The sequence below is a fragment of the Euprymna scolopes genome, chromosome 31, assembly GCF_053919585.1.
Source record: "Euprymna scolopes isolate OS-2025 chromosome 31, ASM5391958v1, whole genome shotgun sequence".
In the NCBI taxonomy this organism is placed as follows: Eukaryota; Metazoa; Mollusca; class Cephalopoda; order Sepiida; family Sepiolidae; genus Euprymna; species Euprymna scolopes.
In genome coordinates, this window is record NC_136512.1 from 50,070,544 (window position 1) to 50,092,027 (window position 21,484).

Sequence of the window (21,484 nt, forward strand, 5' to 3'; positions counted from 1 at the left end):
TGTCATAATTCCTCTGAAAGAAAGGTAGCTATTTTTTTTATTTTTATTTATTTTTTTTAAATTATTATCACATCTGCCCAGGGATACGTTATAAATCGATTTTATTTTTCAAAATTATGGCGGGCTAGTTGTCAACGGATTGGCAATGAAACTGCTAATGACATTAAAAAAGAAAAGAAAAAAGTTCTTTATTCTTTTATTTATATCGCCACTCCCCGGGGGGGGGGGGGGTAGGCTATCCTTTTGATCTGTCCACGTGCCATGTGCTTTTTGCTCTTCTATAATTGTCGCCTGACTTTTCTCTCTCTCTCTCTCTCTCTATTTTTTTTTTTTTTTTATCCTTGTGGTCTCTCCGTTAGTTTACAATGAAAACGCCAAAGACACGAAGAAGAGAGAAACTGGACAACTCAAATGAAATATGCGCTTTTCGTTGTGTTGAATTTGATTGTTGTCGCCATTGGTAAACTCTTACTAACTCATTTTTAGGTTTTAGTATGAAATGAAAAACAGGAAAAAAAAAAAAAAAAAAAAAACAGCAACAAAAAATTAACTGTCATTTCATTTAACGGTCTTAAGAAGTGAAACAAAAAAAAAAAAAAAAAAATTGTGACTTGTAACTTTTTTTTCCGCATTTAATGCAACTTGTTTACCTGTGCCTTTTATTTATGCCCGTTCTTGCGTGAAAAGACTTTATATGTATGATATATATATATATATATACATTTAAAACTTTGGAATAATATACAATAATGGAGCCACGCCATGAGACACCTTCTTCACCTTCGGTGACTTTACAACGCCGCCCGGCTATAAGAAAAAAGGGATTTCTTCGTTACCCCCCACAACAGGTGAGAACAGACGAACACCCACATTTATTCGAATCTATAGATCTTATTACATTTTATTTGTAATTTCGTGATGTAAATATTGCTTATTACATTTTTCAATTTTTTGAACTCAATAAGTTTTAGTATTTATTTTTTTTTATTTTAAACACCAACAAAAAAACCATTAATTACTAAAAGGAAATATTTTGGTTAATTTTCCAAATAACACTAGAACTCGTCTAAGGCAAGTTTTAAGAGGATATTTTAAGCTAAAATTAATTTTAAACTTTTCGGAATAGAGGCCACATTTTTTTTTTTTTTTTTTTTTTTACAAAAACAAAACGATTATTATTGTAAATTTACGCTCAGTTACCCCCTCCCCCAAGTAGAATTTGTTTTGAGATACTACCTTTTTTTTCTTTATTTTAAGATGTTTTCGTTTTAGCTTAGAAGTCTTAGAACTAAAAAAAAATTAAAGTTATTCTAGCAAATTACCTATTTAACAAACAAACAAACAAAAATCGTAAAACCTGAATTTAACTTGAAAATACTATGAGAAAAATAGCTTTTTAAAACTAGTAATCAAATAAAAAAATCTGTCATTTTTACTCTATTCAATAATTCGAAAGAAGAAAAATTATGGTGGTTTTAATTTAATTATTTGGTACGAGTGCAGAGAATGATCCACGCTATTTTTTAAATCGTATTTCCAAGTTTAATTAAAGTTTTTTTTGCTTTTTTTTTTATTCAATTGTAAGGTTGAAATATAGAATAGGTACAAAACACCCTCCTCTCCCCATGTTAAGAATGGCTTTTTAAATAATAACGTTATTATTTACGTCCGGATCACTCTCTGCACTAGTACCAATTATTTTTACTTATATCAGTTTGGTAGGAGAAAACTACTCTACTGATGTCGGCCTGCTGCTTCGAATTCGCATGTGAGCGAGAAAAGCGAAAGTAGAAATCATCTCATATAGGAGAACCAAAAACAGAGCAAAAAAAAAAAAAAAAAAAAAAATATATATATATATATATTTAGGGGCCGTATAAATTTAACGAAAAACAATCTCGCATTTCCGGACGGATCGCTCTAGCGTTTTCGAACAGTTATTTTTTATTTTTATTTTAATTCTAGGAGGTGGGTTTGTATTACTGTACACATAGATTCTGGATATATTTTTCGTGTTTTTATTCAATGTAACATGTTTATTCAGCTCGAAAACCATACAGTGTTTACCGATGTATTGGGACATTCAAGATGGCGTCTTATTCTCTCTTTAACACGGTAAGTGTGGGAAAAGATGTTATAAATAAAAAACTGGATAAAATACTGTTAAAACTCGCTCAATATATGTTACCGTGACATAGGTTGACATATATTCGGCGGGTTTTTAATAGTATTTTGTATAGATTTTTATTTATAACACCTTTTTCCATACTTACGGTGTTAAAGAGGGCGTGAGACGCCATCTTGTATTTTCGAATACATCGGTAAACACTGTATGTTTTTCGAGATGAATAAATATGTTACATTGAATAAAAACACAAAAGATATATCCAGTTTGGTAGAAAAGTAACTTATCTTGCCTTTGATAATATTTATTTGTTATATATTTGTTTTTTGACAACTTTTTCGAATCTATGTGTACAGTAATACACCCCCTCCCCCCAAAAAAAACGGTACTAGTGCAGAGAGTGATCCGGACGTAAATGTTATTTTGCACTTGTTCACAGCCATTCTTAACATAGGGAGAGGAGGGTTTTTTTTGTACCTATTCTATACTTCAACCTTACAAATAGAAAATATCATAAAATTTAATTAAACTTGGAAATACGATTTAAAAAATAGCGCGGACCACTCTCTGCACTAGCACCAAAAAAAAAAAAAAAAAAAAAGTGCCTGCGCGTTCATGTAGCCATTTTTTACGTAATGAAACCACTTGAATTTTACGAGTTAAATTTTTTTTCACTTTTTAAACTTTAAAAACCTATCAATTTTTCTATTGGTTCAATTTTTAAGATATTTTCAGGTTCAGTGTGAAATTTTATGCTCTTTCCAATAAACCAAATATAATATTCTAGACAAGCGGTTTTTTTTACTCCCCCCCCCCATTTTGAAATATCTATTAAAATGAAAATAATTAATTTTCTCATCTCAAATTTATATATCACGAATTGAAGATAAAAGATCAATAAATAAAACAAGCTAATTCAAAACAAAAGAACAGTTATTTGCAAATTTACATGTAAAGTCCAAAATTTAAAACCTTTTTTAAAAAACCACTTTTTTTTTTTTTTTTTTTTTTTTTTGAGTACTCAATCAATAAGTGCATGAGTCATGCACTTATTGATGCGTGCTGAAATAATAACGTTATTTAAAAAGCCATTCTTATAGGCACCGCCAAAACTGGGGGTGGGGGGCAGATAGGTACTTTTTGACGGACCGTCTTTTTAAAAATCTACCAAAAATCAGGTAATTATCCGATCAATACGAAATTTTCAGTAATTATTAAGAGAAGAATGAACTTTATAACAGTGTACTTATTTTTCATAAACGATATTTATATATATATTTTTTGCTTACAACCCCCCTCCCCTTCCTTGTTTTGAGGGGGTACAAATATGCTTAAAATAATCATCTGAAACTGAACACATATTGTGGTGTTGTAAGGGACAGAATTATAGGTTTGAAAAAAAAAAAAAAAAATTTCGAGATGGAGCGAAACACGATGACACACCACCCCTAGCAGTCTCAGAAATCGCCGTTAAAAACGCGTGATAAAAACTTGAATAATTCGACCTATCTTTCGATGCTTATAACTACTTGCAAAATGTAATTCAAGTCCTAATTTTTTTTTTTTTTAATTAAAGGAGCAAAAACCAAATTTAAAAAAAATAACAGGTTTAATAGCAAATTATGCAATATTTATTTTTTTAAATTGGTTTTCTTTAAAGATTTAAAGAAAATCAACAAATTTTAATTTACTTCGAAAATATCTATATTAGGCACCGCCAAAACTGGGGGGGGGGCAAGTACTTTTTGACGGACCGCCTTTTAAACAATCTACTAAAAATCAGTTAATTATCCAAATCAATACGAAATTTTTAGCGATTATTAAGAGAAGAATGAACTTTATAACAGTGTACTTATTTTTCATAAACAATATATATATATATATATATATATATATATCTTTTTTTTGCTTAACCCCCCCCCCCTTGTTTTGAGGGGGTTCCAACTATGCTTAAAATAATCATCTGAAACGTAAGGGACGGGATTATAGATTAAAAAAACAAAACAAAACTTGTTTGCATATCTTATTTTGATGTCTGAATATCAGAACTTCGATTGTGTTTAATTATCCCGCTTTTGAGTTTTGAAGTCTGAAATTCGGTGAATGATGTTAAGTAAAATAATTAATTTAAGTTAAGCAAAACAAAAAAAAATTTTTTTTTCGTATTTATACGAAAAAAACTATTTTAAAATCTTTGATAAATAAATTAACAATTTTCTTTTAGCGAGCCGAATAATGCATGAAACAGGGCATGCTTTGAAGAATCGATCAAAAAAAAAAAAAAAAAAAATTCGATAAATATTGTGCGCTTTGTTAAAAATAGCATCATTTTTTCGATCCCGTTTGAAAACGTTTGCCGCCTTTCGACTACGGTGGACCAAACGCGCTGAAATAATTTTTTTTTATTCCGCTTTAAATTGCCCCCCCCCCATTTTGGGGAACCTGGCCCCCACACACATACACATTAAAAACCAAACTCATACAAATGGTCACCCATCTGGTACTGGCCAGCCTCGGCGTTAATAATACAATTGAAATTTTCGTCACTGAAAAATAAGTTTTTTTTGGCCTGTTTGGTCTTCCATAGTTTATTGTCGATCTAGACTCTAGAGCGACGCGAAGTAACTGGTTGCCTATATGAATAAGTGGAATTATTTGAAATCCAGGTACTTATATTATAATATTTTTGCATATTCTCATAGAAAATCATCCTAAATCTTAGTTAGACAACAAATAAATAAATTACTTATTTCAAAAACCTTTTTTTTTTTTTTTTTTTTTTTTTTTTTTTTTTTTTAATATTTATGTACGTTTTTTGTGCTAGACAAAAAATGTCAATTAACTTTTTGGGAAAATTTAACATTTAAAATTTGATTAAAAATAGTAGAAAAAGTTTTACATTATTCTGTTTTCTATATGATAAAATTCAGGGTTTTATCTTTCTGGAAAAAAAAGTTACTCAGAAATAATGGATTTTAATAAATGTAATTTCGTTTTAAAAAACAACTTGATTTTTCGGCCATTTTTGGCGGTGCCTACATTCTTAACATGGGGAGAGGAGGGTGTTTTGTACCTATTCTGTACTTTAACCTTATCACTAAATAAAAAAACAAAAACAAAACTTTAATTAAACTTGGAAATACGATTTAAAAAATAGCGTGGCGCGGCTCAGTAAGTGCATTACTGTATTAGCACCTTTAAGTGAAACATTATCTTTTTTTTTTTTTTTTTTTTTCAGAAAATTTCGTATAATTACTATTTTTTTCTATTTTATTCAATGTTTTTATTTTATTTTTTTGATATTTAAAAAAAATTTACTCCATAAAGAAGAAATAAAATATATTAAATCAAAAACTCGTGTATAATAATAATAATAATAATAATATTTAAAAAAAAAAAAAAAAAAAAAATCGGTCGGGTGTTTTTTTTAATTTTTTTTTATTATCGGCAAAAACTGATAAGGGCAATGGGATAATTTTTAAACTACGGTGGCCCATATTTATTAACTTTTGTTTACAGCACGCAATAGAAAGAGACATTAATTCTGGCGCTTACAGGCCACCATAGTTCTCACCTCTAAGAAAGGGAGACGGTTAGCTCCCCCTTTTCCATTTGTGACAAGCTGAAGTCGCCGTATTTTTGAATCATAGCTTAAAAAATATTTTATTTAAAAAGGACAGGGAATATAAAATATAAATATGGATAAATTCTTAAAATGAAGAATGGAAGTACTCATTGATTAGTATTTTTTTATAGGTGAGTGATTTTTTGGAATATATATATATATATATTAGGCACCGCCAAAAAATGGCCGAAAAATCAAGTTGTTGTTTTTTAAAACGAAATTACATTTATTAAAATCCATTATTTTTGAGTAACTTTTTTTTTCCAGAAAGATAAAACCCTGACTTTTATCATATAGAAAGCAGAATAATGTAAAACCTTTTCTACTATTTTTAATTAAATTTGAAATGTTAAATTTTCCCCAAAAGTTAACAATTGGCGTTTTTTGTTTTGCACAAAAAACATATATAAATAGTAAAAAAAAGAAAAGTTTTTGAAAGAATTAATTTTTTTATTTCTTGTCTAAGATTTAGGGTGATTTTCTATGAGAATATGCAAAAATATTATATAAGTACCTGGATTTCAAATAATTCCACTTATTCATATAGGCAACCAGTTACTTCGAGTCGATTTGATTACTCTGTTTACAAACTTTACATTTAATCTTGATAAAAAGCAAACTACGGAAGACTAAAAAGACAAAAAAAAACTTTACATTTGTTCATTGGCGAAAATTTCAATGTATTAACGCTGAGCATTTGCATGAGTTTGGTTTTTAATGTGTATGTGTGTGGGGGTCAGGCTCTCACAAATGGGGAGGGGGGCAATTTAAAGCAGAATAAAAAAAATTATTTCAGCGCGTTTGGTCCACCGTAGTCGAAAGGCAGCAAACGTTTCCAAACTGGATCGAAAAAATGATATTTTTAACACAAAGGGCACAATATTTATCGAATTTTTTTTTTGTATCGATTCTTCAAAGCCTGCCCTGTTTAATAATGGTCATGCATTATTCGGCTCGCTAAAAAGAAATTAATTTATTTATCAAAGATTTTAAAATGGCTTTTTTCGTATAAATATTAAAAAAATTTTTTTTTGTTTTGCTTTGCTTAACTTAAATTAATTATTTTACTTAACATATTCACCGAATTTCAGACTTCAAAACTCAAAAGCGGGATAATTAAATACAATCGAAGTTCTGATATTCAGACATCAAAATAAGGTATGCAAACAAGTTTTTTAAATCTATAATCCCGTCCCTTACAACAGCACAATATGTTGTGTTCAGTTTCAGATGATTATTTTAAGCATAGTTGGAACCCCCCTCAAAACAAGGGGGGGGGTTTAAGCAAAAAAAAATATATATATAAATATTGTTTATGAAAAATAAGTACACTGTTATAAAGTTCATTCTTCTCTTAATAATTGCTGAAAATTTCGTATTGATTGGATAATTAACTGATTTTTAGTAGATTTTTAAAAAGACGGTCCATGAAAAAGTAATTGCCCCCCCCCCCAGTTTTGGCGGTGCCTAATATATATATTTTCGAAGTAAATTAAAATTTGTTGATTTTCTTTAAATCTTTAAAGAAAACCGATTTAAAAAAAATAAATATTGGATAATTTGCTATTAAACCTGTTATTTTTTAAAAATTTGGTTTTTGCTCCTTTAATTGAAAAAAAAAATTAGGACTTGAATTACATTTTGCAAGTAGTTATAAGCATTGAAAGATAGGAGGTCGAATTATTCAAGTTTTTATCACACGTTTTTAACGGCGATTTCTGAGACTGCTAGGGGTGGTGTGTCATCGTGTTTCGTTCCATCTCGAAATACAGTGTCCGAAGCAATTTTTGTTGCCCTGCAAATTAGCATCCAACATTTCATTTCTATTAAGTCACGAATGCATTTAAATAAATTCTTGGTTTAATTAGCTATTTTAGATTAAATTAACTTTCAGCGATTTGGTACCGTTTGCACGGACACTTTTTTTTTTTTTTTTTCAACAATTTTGTTATCCCTGGCACAGTGCAAACTCTTTTGTATATCAACAGAATGGACCACAACCAAACTTCGTTTATCACACAATATTGTTACAGTTGAGTGCTAAAATTTTTCCACAGTTAAATTTTGGATAATAAATTTTGATTACGAACATTAACTGGTACTTTACTCTGAAGTAACCTTATTTAGAAACTCATTCTTAATATGGAGTTAGGAAATTGGCTTTTTTTTTTTTTTTTTTTTTTTTTTTTTTTGTAACCAAACAATTTAATAAACAGAATATCGTAAAATTTTCGGTACTTCAGTGTTTTTATTTAATGATTATCCCCTCAAAACGCATGCACAAAAGGTTTTCTTTAGCTTGTGGTCAGAAGCTAAGAAAAACAGAAGTCTTACTGTGGGTGTGCAGCGAGTGAGTTCAGGCCGAGAAAAGAAAAAACAAAGATGGCGGCCAGCATTTTATTATGTGCGTTCTCGCAAAATCTTGTGTGTGCATGAAGCTGGAAACTACAAAATGAGCTTCATTTTTTGGTGCTGGAGGGATTCCAGATCTGGAAGGAGAGTAGGTGCAATGGGAGTGGAGATTCTACTTTCTCTGATTTATTCCCTTTTTTGTGTTTGAGGTGACCCCCCTCCCCCTCGGGAGGCGCAAGCTATTTCGGCGATGGCCAACGCTGGCTTAAGCAACATGATTAAGCCTTTTAATGGCGACGGTGATGTGGTGGCGTGACTTAAAAAAGTGGATGTTGTGGCTAGGATTCAAAAGTTGGGCGATGTGGCCGCTGTAATACCACTGTTTCTAGAAGGGGACGCGCTGACCCTCTATTTGGAGCTCAGTGAGCGAGATCAGGGTGATACGGATGCCATCAAGGGTCGACTAATCAAAGCTTTTGCAGAGGGGCCTTTCAAAGTCTTTAATAAGTTGAAGGAGAAGAGGTGGACTGGTGAATCTGTTGATGTCTACGCGAACGAGATAAGATTAGTTGAGTTGTCGGGTATCAGGAGATGCGCCATGAGTCGCGTAGTCAAAATGACATTCATTACCGGGTTCCGGAAAGAGATATTGAAATGTTTGCAGCAGGTTCCGGGAGTGGAGACGCTGTATGTGAGTGAGCTGCTCAAAACTGCAAAGATCTTGGTGAGCACCCAGCCCACGGAGTCTGGAGGGACAACAGCAACGGTACAGCAGGATGTGGGCAGGAGTCTGCCGAACCCGAGGGTGGCATGCTTCGAATGTGGGGGACCACATATAAGTGACTGCAAGAAGTTTTTGCAATGGACAGTGTGTTATAAATGCAATTGGAGAGGCCATTTAGCGGTGAAATGCACGAGTTCGGGAAACTGGCAAGGGGAAGCCGAAGCGCCAGCGGCTGCCCCGATTCAGGAATAGTAGCGCACTCACAGCAGATGCCCAAGCAGAAGATTGTGGTGGAAGGACGGGGAGTTATGGCCCTGATCGACACTGGCTGTACCACTACCATGGTGCACACGACCCTGGTCGGAAGATGGGAAGAGTGAAGTAGTAGCATTCAATGGGTCATAAGTGAAGTGTCGAGGGAGGAAGACTGTCACTATTGATATTGCTAAGCACCGGATGAGGGTCTATGCAATTGTCACCGATCATCTGGTGCCTGGTGTCCAAGCCACCATTGGAATGGATGTGATATGCCAACTTGGAGGCGTTACCATCACATGCAACAACGTGAGGTTCGGACTAGCTGAGTGCGCAGTGACAGAGCAAGCTCCCGGAGGGACCAACACGACCGGGGAGGAAAGAAAAATGTTGATCAAAGATCAGGACTTCCGAGCCAAATTCGACAGAGCGGTGGACTGTGGAGTGGGCATGGAAACATCAAACGCCATCGCTGACAAACAGGGTGGCGCGCTACACTAATTCGCTCAGAGGAGGGGCGAGAAAGGAGTTTGAACAAGTGGACCGATGGATTAGGAGAGTATACTGCTGCCTTGGACGGATGACGTTGAGTCGGGCATTTTGCTGTTGATGGCCATTCTGCAACCAACTAAAGGAAAAGTAAGACCGGTCCTGTATTTCCGAGAGCTGAACGGCCATATTAAGTGCCATACTCGAGGCGACACCGTAGATGTGTGCAGTAAGACCATTAGAGAATGGAGGCAGATGAATGGGGAGTCTACATTGGTTGATCTAAAATCTGCCTATTTGCAACTCCGCATCGGCAAGAAGCTCTGGAAATACCAGTTAGTTAGGTACAAAGACAAAACCTACTGCCTTATGCGAGTGGGGTTCGGGTTGAATTTGGCACCCAACATCATGTCAACCATCCTCAGGAAGATTCTGAAAACAATGGGAAAAGGAGATGGGGCAGTGAGTTCATACATAGACGACATTCTTGTGAATGAGACTCTGGTAACTGCCAAGGAGGTAGTGGCTCATTTGAAGAGGTTTGGGTTTGTAGCCAAAGCACCGGAAAAATTAGACAGAGTGGCTGCTTTGGGGCTAAGGCTGAAACGAGGTGCGTCGGGCAGCCTAGAGTTTCGAAGGGGGAATGAGATCCCGCAACTGAAGCAAGAGCTCAACAGACGGGAACTTTCTTCCATATGCGGGAAGTTGATTGGACATTACCTTGTCGCTGGTTGGCTTAGACCAGCATGCAGCTACATAAAGAGGCCTGCCGAAGGAAGAGGATGGAATGATAAAGTTGAAGGAAGAACAGTCGCCATGATGGAAGAGCTCCTGAAAGAAACAGAATGGCAAGACCCAGTCTGGGCAACCTGGAATGTACCGCGAACATTGGATGGAGTCGTGTGGTGTGATGCAAACAGCATTGCAACAGGGGTCGTCTTGGAAGTTGGAGAAGATGCGGCCTGGTTAAGGAAGAAGAATGATGTCAGCCACATCAATGTAGCGGAATTAGATGCGATAATCAAAGGGGTCAATCTGGCCTTGAAATGGGGATTGCATGACCTCTGCATCAAAACAGACTCTGCCATTGTGTTTGCTTGGCTAAAGTCCCTTATTTCAAGTGAAAAAAGGATAAGAATGAAAGTGGCAGCAGAGATGTTAGTGAAGCGCAGGCTTGGGATGCTAGCTGAGCTGATGCAGGAGTTTTGTTTGAAGCTTTGAGTAGTCATGGTGGCTTTGGAGAAGAACCGAGCAGATGCTCTCACAAAAGTGAAGAAGAGCTGACTTTTGCCAAAGAAAGATGTTGTTGCTGCATCGGATCTAGATGATGTTGGCATGTGAGAGCTGCACAATCTGCACCATATGGGGGTAGAGAGGACGTGGTACCTGGTGAAGAAAGTCGACCCGAGTGTCACCAAGGAGCAAGTGAGGCAAGTGGTCAGGACATGCAACAGATGTCAGTTGATTGATCCTGCTCCAAGCACGCATGAAGTTGGTCAATTGGGGGTGAGTGGGACCTGGGAGAGACTGGCATGCGATGTCACCCGTCACAGCGGGTGGACTTTACCTGACCATGATTGACTGTGAGCCTGGTCGATTTGCCCCATGGAAGAAGCTACGTGGAGGAACAGGCAATGAAATAGCGACAATCCTTGATGAGGTGTTTTTGAAGTGAGGTCCCGTGGAAGAGCTGTTAACCGACAATGGGACCGCATTCGAGTCGGTAGCAGTGACAGAAGTAATGAAGAAATGGAATATCCAACAATTTTTCAGAGCTGCCTACAGACCCAGTGGCAACGGGATTGTGGAGAGAAACCACTGTACCAAAAAGGCAGTTGCGGAAAGACTAGTATAATGTCGCCTAGATTGGGACAAGTGCCAGAGACAGTTCCGCAACTGTCAACGTTCGCATATTCCTGGAGACATCCCAGGGTTGAGCTGGCAAGCAGAGAGGCAGAGGCCACAGGGACCATTAAATTCGGGGTGAGGTATGGGTGAAGCCACCGGGGACGTGCTGCACCAGACAATGGAGGTCGCGTGACCAGAAACGAAATCGTGGTGGACGAAGTAGCGAGGCATATTCTCGACATCAGACCAGTGGAAGGCGAAGCAATGGAGGGGAATGTGCAGCAACAGGAAGAGGACGAGACACCTCAGAGGCCAAGTAGAGAGAGGCGACTGCCACAGTGGATGAGACTATGAAATATGATCTTGAGATCAGGGAGGCGTGTGGTCAGAAGCTAAGAAAAACAGAAGTCTTACCATGGGTGTGAAGTGAGTGAGTTCAGGCCGAGCAAAGGAAAAACAAAGATGGCAGCCAGCATTTTATTACGTGCATTCTCGCAAAATCTTGTGTGCGCATGAAGCTGGAAACTACAAAACGAGCTTGATTTTTCGGTGCTGGGGAGATTCCAGATCTGGAAGGAGAGTAGGTGCAACGGGAGTGGAGATTCTACTTTCTCTGATTTATTCCCTTTTGTGTGTTTGAGGTGCCCCCCCCCTCGGGAGGCACACTTATTTAATCACGAAAACATTTTGAAGGTACTATTTGAGGCCCAAAAATGAGGAGGTGCAAAAGCATTATTTGAATAATAATATTCTGAGAAATTAATCTCATAAACTCAATACTCCTTGGCTGAGGCAAAAATAATTCCACAATTACAAAACCATACAAAGTTTATTCAGTTATAACATCAAAGAAAGGTTATTGATCCGGGTACAGTCGTTGCAAAACGGTGGGTCAGTTTTGCCTCCCAAATTGGGATCCAGTAGTTTACTCATTTTGAGTGGTAGCATGGTTTTCCTTTGAAAAGGTCCATTATAATTCATGGTGTTCTTGGCAAGAGTTCTAGTGCCTTTAATTAGGGATGAATCGAGTTCCTTGGGACCCTAATTGAATAGAGAAAAGTTCAAACATTTAGGTGATATAAGCATGATGAAAATGTTTAAATGACACCATCCTCTAATTGGGATATCTTCGGCTCAATATAAAGGTGTCTCTGCTTGTAGAGATTTCAAGTCCTTTTTCACCAAACATTTAAGCAATATGAACATGAAACGCATTCTTCTCGGAGCCGACTTGCAGGAGATTTTCGTAGACTGAAAAACAAATGGATGTTTACAAAAAAGGCGCCAAGTAATTATCTTGGCCCATACAAATTAACCAATCACAGACTGCCTACAAGAAATGTGCGTTAGCAGCTTAAAACATAAAAGTGGCATTGTAACTGGAATTTCTCACAATATTTAGTGGAGAAAATAATTAAAAAAATTTAAAACAAAATGAAATAAAAATAAAGTAAAAACAAGCAGAAAATAAAACTATGAATCAAATTTACATAAAGAAAAATTTTTTTAAAATAAAATAAATAAACACATGATTAAAAATAAAGTCTTAGATACATACGAAGAAAGTGAAAGAAAACGTTTTGAGGGAGCAATCATTAAATAAAAACACCGTTTACGCAGGCTCCATGTTCCTCGTGAAGTACCAAAATTTCAATTGTACTAGTAAGCGAGAGGCGCCGAGGCGGTCTGCATTTCCGAACCTCTGTTAAAATGGTATTGTTTTTGAATTTAGGTAAAAATAGCATGATATAAATTTAGGTAAAAATAGCATGATATACATTTAGGTAAAAATAGCATGATATAAATTTAGGTAAAAATAGCATGATATAAATTTAGGTAAAAATAGCATGATATACATTTAGGTAAAAATAGCATGATATACATTTAGGTAAAAATAGCATGATATACATTTAGGTAAAAATAGCATGATATACATTTAGGTAAAAATAGCATGATATAAATTTAGGTAAAAATAGCATGATATAAATTTAGGTAAAAATAGCATGATATAAATTTAGGTAAAAATAGCATGATATAAATTTAGGTAAAAATAGCATGATATACATTTAGGTAAAAATAGCATGATATACATTTAGGTAAAAATAGCATGATATACATTTAGGTAAAAATAGCATGATATACATTTAGGTAAAAATAGCATGATATACATTTAGGTAAAAATAGCATGATATACATTTAGGTAAAAATAGCATGATATACATTTAGGTAAAAATAGCATGATATACATTTAGGTAAAAATAGCATGATATACATTTAGGTAAAAATAGCATGATATAAATTTAGGTAAAAATAGCATGATATAAATTTAGGTAAAAATAGCATGATATAAATTTAGGTAAAAATAGCATGATATAAATGGCAAACGTGAATAAATAGGGCAAAATGAGAAAGATATAGATGAAAATCTCAGTTTATCAAAATTTTGGAATACTATACATACGAGGAAAACATTAAGGAGTTTGTAAAAGTAAAATGAAGTTCCTATTTACAATGCCTCCCCACGGGACAGTTAGACACCAGGGTCGTTTTTTAATGTGGAGAAAAGGAACAAAAAATAAAAATTGTCTCAGTCGTGAGGGATTTCCCCTCCACTAACAGAGAACAAGGAATTGAAGTGTAGCATCTGAAGACAGATACTACACTTTGATCTTGACCCAAGGGCCAAGAGTAAAATGAAGTTATGTATTTTAAAGTAGACCTTCCCCTTCCCTCCATGAGAGTTTACGTTTTTGGTGATTATTACGAGTGTAGATCCACACAACTCCCCTCAAGTTTTAAAGTAGGTAAAGATAAAAAAAAAAAAAAATTGCTTAAGTGTTTTTACTTTTTAAGGCGATTTTGTGATACGATTTTGCTAATCGGACTTAAGATTAGAAATGAAAAAGGTATTTGTGGCCTGGAAGACTAAATGAAGACTTGATTATTATTATTTTTTTTTTTTTTTTTTAAGGGATGTTCGAACGAATATCATTTAAAATTGTTACCGGCAAAAGTAGTCTTATGGTATTAAGACCAACATTTTCCGATGTATTCCTTGTAAATTCACTAATCGCCATTTTGAATATTGGCGTTTACAAGTTAACCCGACTTCATTTTCGAAAACAAGTCAATCCCATCTCATTATTTTTTTTTTGGGGGGGGGGGGGGGGGTGACAGAAATTTGAATTCCCTTCTAAGAACAGCGATGAATAAAAATGATCCACCCTCATCTAATATAATTAAAAAAAAAAAAAAATTTTAATGCGCAGATAAGGATCTCCAATGCCCCCCCCCTCCATATTAATTAACGAAACCGAGTTGACTTGTTTTTGAAAACGAGGCCGGATTTTATTTTTATTTTGCATTCTAACTTTTTATGGCAGTTATCTTTTAATCTGAAGTCCGACTTCTACTAGCAAAATCATAAAACCACATGAGGGGTTGTATTACTGTGCACATAAATTCGAAAAAATTGTCAAAAAACAAATATATAACAAATAAATATTATCAAAGGCAAGATAAGTTACTTTTCTACCTAACAGGATAATTTTCTAGTGTTTTTATTGAATGTAACATGTTTATTCAGCTCGAAAAACATAGTGTTTATCGGTATATTTGAAAAGCAAAATGGCGGTGTGTTCGCTATTGAATACGGTAAGTTTGGGAAAATGAGTACAAACAAACAAATTATACAAAATACCATTAGAAACCTACCGAATATACGCCCGCCTATGTCACAGTAACATATATTGTGTGAGTTTCTAACAGTATTTTGTATAATTATTTAGTTTGAGCTCATTTTCCCAAACTTACCGTATTTAACAGAGAGCATGCCGGCATTTTGCTTTTTCAAATATATCAATAAACATTATATGTATGTTCGAAAGATTTCACGTTTTAAAATGAGTAAAACCACTAAAAACTTTTGTAGTTAGATAGAGTAATTTATCTTGCCTTTGGTAACATTTGTTATATATTTGTTTTGACAGCTTTTTCGAATCTATGTAACTGTACAGTAATACAAACCCGGCATTTTTTATTTTTAACTCCTTTTCCAAACTTACCATGTGAAAGAGAGAGTTGGGCGTCATTTTAAATTTTCCAATTCATCGGTAAACACTGTTTTTCGAGCTGAATGTTACATTAAATACAAACATTAAAAACATCCGTTAGGTAGCAAAGTAACTTACCTTGCCTTTGATAACATTTGTTATATATTTGTTTTTTTGATAACTTTTTCGAATCTTCTGCAGTTTAATTTACCGTGTTTCCTTAAGTAACGTGCCGACATACACTGTTTAATTTTTCACAAAATTTTTTTTTTTGTGAAAAATTAAACAGTTCTTCTGCTCGGTGTATGTTTTACTTACAGAAAAGCGGTAAATTGTGGAGAGGTGGGGGTCGTCGCTTACGGAAAAACGGTAAAATTAAAAAACATCAAAAACAAAGAAAAATGAACCACATTTTTTTGTTTGTTTTTGAAAACTTTATTTCAAATGTCTAAAAAAAAATTCTTCCGCGATGTGACAAGTCACTTTACTACGCGTGTGCACACATCATGTAAGAAATGAAGACGATGAGCTGGCACAAAATACTACGAGGGTTCAGGGGTTAATACCATGCAAACGATAAATTTGCGACAGGTTTGAAATATCAAATTCATTGTCAGCAACTCCGAAAACCTATATAAAACCAAATTTTATTGCTCCGTGTTCTGTTGTAGTTAAAGTAAACATTTACTTCGATTTCTAATAATTTTTTGTTGTTTGTTCAGAATTCAACCTAATTAAACAAAACAAACAAACAAAAAAAAATACATACACACACTCATAAAAATCTTTGTATGTACCCGTCACGGGACGAAAATGTCATATTCCAAAAATTACGAAAATCAAGTAGATTTTTTTTTAACTAAGAAATTAAATTTTATGATGGACAGATGTTTAGGAGATTGCCCCCCCCCTTCTAAATTTCACAATTTACAGTTTTTTTCTTTTTTCACTTTAATCGCATTAATTACAAACTTAACTTTCAGATTAAAACAAAAAATTTTGAAAAAAAAAAAAAAAAAAATCATAACTTTTATCGTTGGAGATCAGTTCTCAATTATAAGGTTCTACTAAATTGAATACCTACTTTGTGACCATCACCGAGAAAAAACATTGCGACTCTCTCACGTGACCGGTGAATATTCCCATCTAAAAACAAAATAGAAATGGGTATGTGAATAGGGTCTGGGATTGTCCACTCGGTCTATTCCCTAAACTAGTTCCCAAATACTACATTCACTCTATGAGCTAACCTACTTAAAATTATCCTCAGATGGTTTGAATGATTTTATTTACAAAATATTTACAGTTCTATGATGATAGGGAAAGGGAAAAATAAGCCTTAAAAAACATCCTAAAAAAAAATTACAGTAATAAAAAATAGATGCACCAACTAATTACATTTGTGTTAATATCCTTCCCAACCTATCTAATAAATGAAATATTTGCTGTTTTCCGCCCATCATCAAAAACAGGTCATTTACTGAATGTAGCCAATGTCTAAGATTCCAAAGAAACAGGAATGGGCTCTTTTTGGAATGTGCAGTGACTTCCACAATAAGAACTTTTAGAGCAGGTCGAGGATAAAATAATATTTGAAGAAGGCCATTCTGTCGGGTTATACTAACGCCTAAAATAAAGACTATGGGACAGGACACATTTTTACTACTAGCTAAAGGATTGATCCTTTATGGACTGATGATTAGATTTGATCAAGTCCTAAAGTCGGCATGTGTCATGCCTAGGCAAGAAACACTTGCTCCAATCTATTCTGCATTAGTGGTGTGTATCCACCCTCATTTAAATAGTGGGAGAGGCAACCTCCTTCTATCACATCTGATTTTAAGTTGAATACAGAAACCAGATTGTAATAAAACCTCAGCACCTTCCACGCCCTATTCCTATGTGTGAAACCCACACAACTAGTCTAGCTATGGCCAAGATCACTAGGAATACCATTCATTCTTTCCTGGGCCACAGTGGAGCCATGTTGTAGACGACAAACTCTAAATCCAAGCATGTCACCTGATCAGAGGTGATGCAAGACCCATGCCCTTCAGTGACAACAGCAGGGCTCCGTATAGACTCCTCTATCAAAGTTCTACTGGGGGAAAGTCAATCTTTCTGTTTGTGACTTGCCAAGTCATGCATTTTCAAACCCTATCGAGTGGACGTTGAGTGGACAGATCTCTCTATGAACTAGCAGCCTCCTCTCATTTCAAAAAAGCGAGAAGAGAGGACATTGCATTTCTAGATTCAGCATTTTTTCTTAGATCCGAGCATCCAAGTACATCTATCTTGTGATTTTAATGTTCACCACAGTAATTGGCTTGATTTGTGAAGTTCCGCAGATGCAACTGGTAAAACATGCATAGGTTGCACAGTCACTTTCATAGACTGCCTCAACTCCCTTTCCCAGATCATGAGGATCAGCAATTCTTAATCTATTCCTGACTACACTTGTAACGATGTTACTTACCCAGGTAACACCAATTCACCCTGCTACAGGTTAAGAGTTGGGTGGAGTGTTCGACATGGGGTATTCGAAATTTTTTTTTTTTTTTTTTCCAAAGTCTAGAATGTTTTATTGCCGATATGATAAACAGAAAAGAGAAGTGAAGTTGACATGGCAATGAGAGGTCTGCTCTATTATCTTGAAATATTGTCATAAAGTCACCTGTTATATTTAAGTGCTAGACCATCAAGTAAGTGATGGGAATTGAACCTTGGAAGATAATACAGTTTCTTTGAGGGAAAAGTAATTCGAGTTGAAAAGAAAGAAAGAAAGGGGGAAAAGAGAATTAAAGAGAGATATGGTTAGAAAGAGAAAGAAGAGATGCTCAAGAAAAGAGAAAAAAAGAATGTGAAAGAATGCGAGAAAGAAAAAGTAATCTTCAAATGACAGAGGGAGAAGAAGCCGATTTAATAAAAACGATTGTGCTTTTAGAAATAAGACTTTTACTGGCTGGCATTGAGCCTCCTGCCAGGTGGAGTGAGGGGGAGGGGGGGGGGCTAAACCCCCAGAAAAGCTAAATTGAAAAGCTCTTGATCCTAGCTGGGAAATTGTCTAACCGAACTTAAGTTGTACAACCTGCATCCCGAAGCCGTTAAGAACCCAAAGAACTCAACTTTATACAAGTGTACCCTGTATATCTTAAGAATATTTTACTCCATAATTATTTTGTTTTGTTTATAAGAAAATGACCCCAAGTTTTTCTTTACTTCCCGATTGCCGGCCTAAATGAAGATGCAGTTCATTTCAGATATACCCTGATGCCAGATGATGGAAGACACAGACCAGATTCAGCACGAAGTCAAAGCGATGGCAGAAGTAGATAGTGTTGCCACACAGACTTAGGGTCATGCATGTTTTGCGCACCCTGAGCAGCAGAGCGGTATTTTCCAGTGACCAGTGAGAGTCTGGTCACCCTTGAAGGGTCCACCACTGGACAGTTAAGAGTGTAGCTCTGCTGGGTGGCATCTATGGTCCTGTGAGCTGGGATCAACAAACACGGCCAGGGGTATATCCCAAATATGGTCCTGTGAACCAGGATTCGATGGATGCGGCCCAGAGGACGTGTAGGGTTATACGCTACCTGAAGTTAATTGTGACTAATGCCTATAGGTCACTCAAGAACACTGATCACCTTGTGATAATTGTTAATATCACTTTCGACCTCAAGCTGAAGAGTCGTTACTTTAAATGACTAGATAATACAAAGGAGCTAGTTGAGAATACATCAGAGATTACATGATCCCCTATGGAGTGTTTTTCTTTACCCCATGAACTAAATGCGTCAGAATAGGCATAGAAGCACATCTCCCTGACACAGAAATTCTCTAGTAAGCCTTACTTTGCTTTGTAGCAAGCATTCCACTAATTCATTAGTCAAAAGTCAGATAAGCAAAACTTATAGCATGAAGAAATCATTGCAGCTAAGAGTAAGTCTATCGAGATGATCAGAAGATGCATTAAGAAAAATAATGTTTGGAAAAAAATGATGGTGAATAAATTTAGAAAACTTTTTCTCTTTTCCACACCATCAGTCATATCATCCTTCCTCCTCTCTTTTTCATCGTTGGCAGTTCGGTAACTTTATTAGTTTGCATCACTGGCACCTTTCCTTTTAATTGTGAGCTCTTTGACTATTAAAGGATAACTCTAGTAGCTATTGAACAGAAAATGGCCTCTGGATGGTTTGTTGGACCTGATTTTGCCTTTACAAGCCCTGGCGATTGTATTTCCGGTATTGGCTTTTATCTGATCTCAAATGATCAGTTGCTATGGTTGTAACAACTTTGTCTGGCAGTTGGCTAACTCCATTTTTCTAGCCATAAACTTTGTCTACTCTCTTGAGAATATTCTGTCCTTCTCTAAAAAAAATGGTGTCCTTTCAGTCTGAGCTGTCTTTCAACTGTAGTATGACACTTTAATTTTCATTTCAGTCATTCAACTGTAGTGTGACAGCAACGTTGCAACCATCATCATAAGAAAAGCAAGCTGATCAAGCACTCCTCATTAACATTCCTATGACATCTGCAACTGAACCCAACCATTCATCATTTTTACCCTGTGGCCATTTTTATATTCAACTAAATTTCTGTGCATGTCATCCTTCTTTGTTCATTACTGTATTATCTTTGTATCTAAAAGTTTGTAAGATCGATCCCTATACATCGGCCCATGCAACATTCTATTCTCTGGCAATTGGTTCAATATAATAGAAAGACATCCCAAAAGAAAAAGGAGTCAGTTATGAAGTTTCAGTGTTTTTTAGTGTTAGTGATGAAAATATTCCTCCTTTGAACTAATTTTGTTCCTGGGGATAATATTAAAACATTTTGTTATACTTCAGGCTTATACAGAATCTAGTGATGCAAACTTTATATAAATGTATCTCTGGTAGTTTCGGAGTTTTGGTTGGACTCATTCAGAACGAAAATGACTTTCCTGTATATGATAGAAAATCCTGACTCATCAATTCTTTCAATTTCTAGTTAGTGATTGTTTTTTAATATTTCTCCAGTACAAGTACACATATTAGAATTTAGTTTTCTTTTATCTTTTTTAGAATATTAATTCATTGTAAAAATGATTCCATATTCCTTGCTAATATAAATCGACACAGCTTCACGTGTGCATGTGTTTCTGGCATTAATGTAATTGATTTCTTTTAAATCTTGTAAATACAATTAATTGAATATTTATTGAAATCGAAAGTGCAATAAAATGAAATTAAAAAGATCCTGATTAAAAATAATTTACTTACGAAATATAATCCATCAGACTGCATCTCGATTTTTATCCATTGAATTACAAAAAATGTTGTCCTGCACTTATACCAGACACGTGTAGCCAGCCTTCCCTTCCCATGTTCGTCACATTTTTATTCTCTTTCTATGTGTCTGCCTGATAAAGACAAGAAAACAACTCTTTTCTTGATTCTAACTAGTTTTATAACAAATTACTTCGATTAATAATTTAATGACCAAAGTATACCGTATAAATATATATAATAGCATTTCAGCCCGGTGTTACCCGGGTGTTTGGAGGTGTATGGTGAGCAAAAAAAAAAACAAAAAAAAACGGTCAATTTTTTAAACTTTGACCCCTATTATGACCCTTAACATTTATTGTTTTGGGCTCAAATCAAGTTATTAAGTTAGATCCATGTCCAATGAACCTATATCTAAAATTTCAAGTGTTTAGACCCAAAATTGTCGGAGGAGTTTGGTAGAGTTCTCAAAGGTTAAATCGTTGAACTTTGACCCCTTAACAGAGAAATTTCTGGCCGAAAACCGATCACAAAGATTTTACCAAATCTCAGTACCCTGTATATCAAAATTTGAGTATGTAGACTTGAAATTTACAGTTATTGCGTAGGGAAATGTACACACACACTTTCATATATATATATATATATATATATATATATATATATATATATATATATATGATAATTTAAATGAAGCGAATACCTTATTGTTGTTGTCACACATTTTTTATGCAATGTGTA

General features: G+C 35.0%; 1 protein-coding gene across 1 annotated transcript in view; it reads left to right on the forward strand.

Moving 5' to 3' along the window:
• The first annotated feature begins 343 nt into the window (after positions 1 to 343).
• Positions 344 to 21,484, forward strand: part of LOC145255739 (pleckstrin homology domain-containing family G member 1-like) — a 521,632-nt gene continuing 500,491 nt past the window's right edge. Inside the window, exon 1 of the mRNA XM_080114372.1 lies at positions 344 to 848. Coding sequence (XP_079970498.1) covers positions 750 to 848 — 99 coding nt within the window. The 5' untranslated portion in view covers positions 344 to 749. The remainder of the gene's footprint in view (positions 849 to 21,484) is intronic.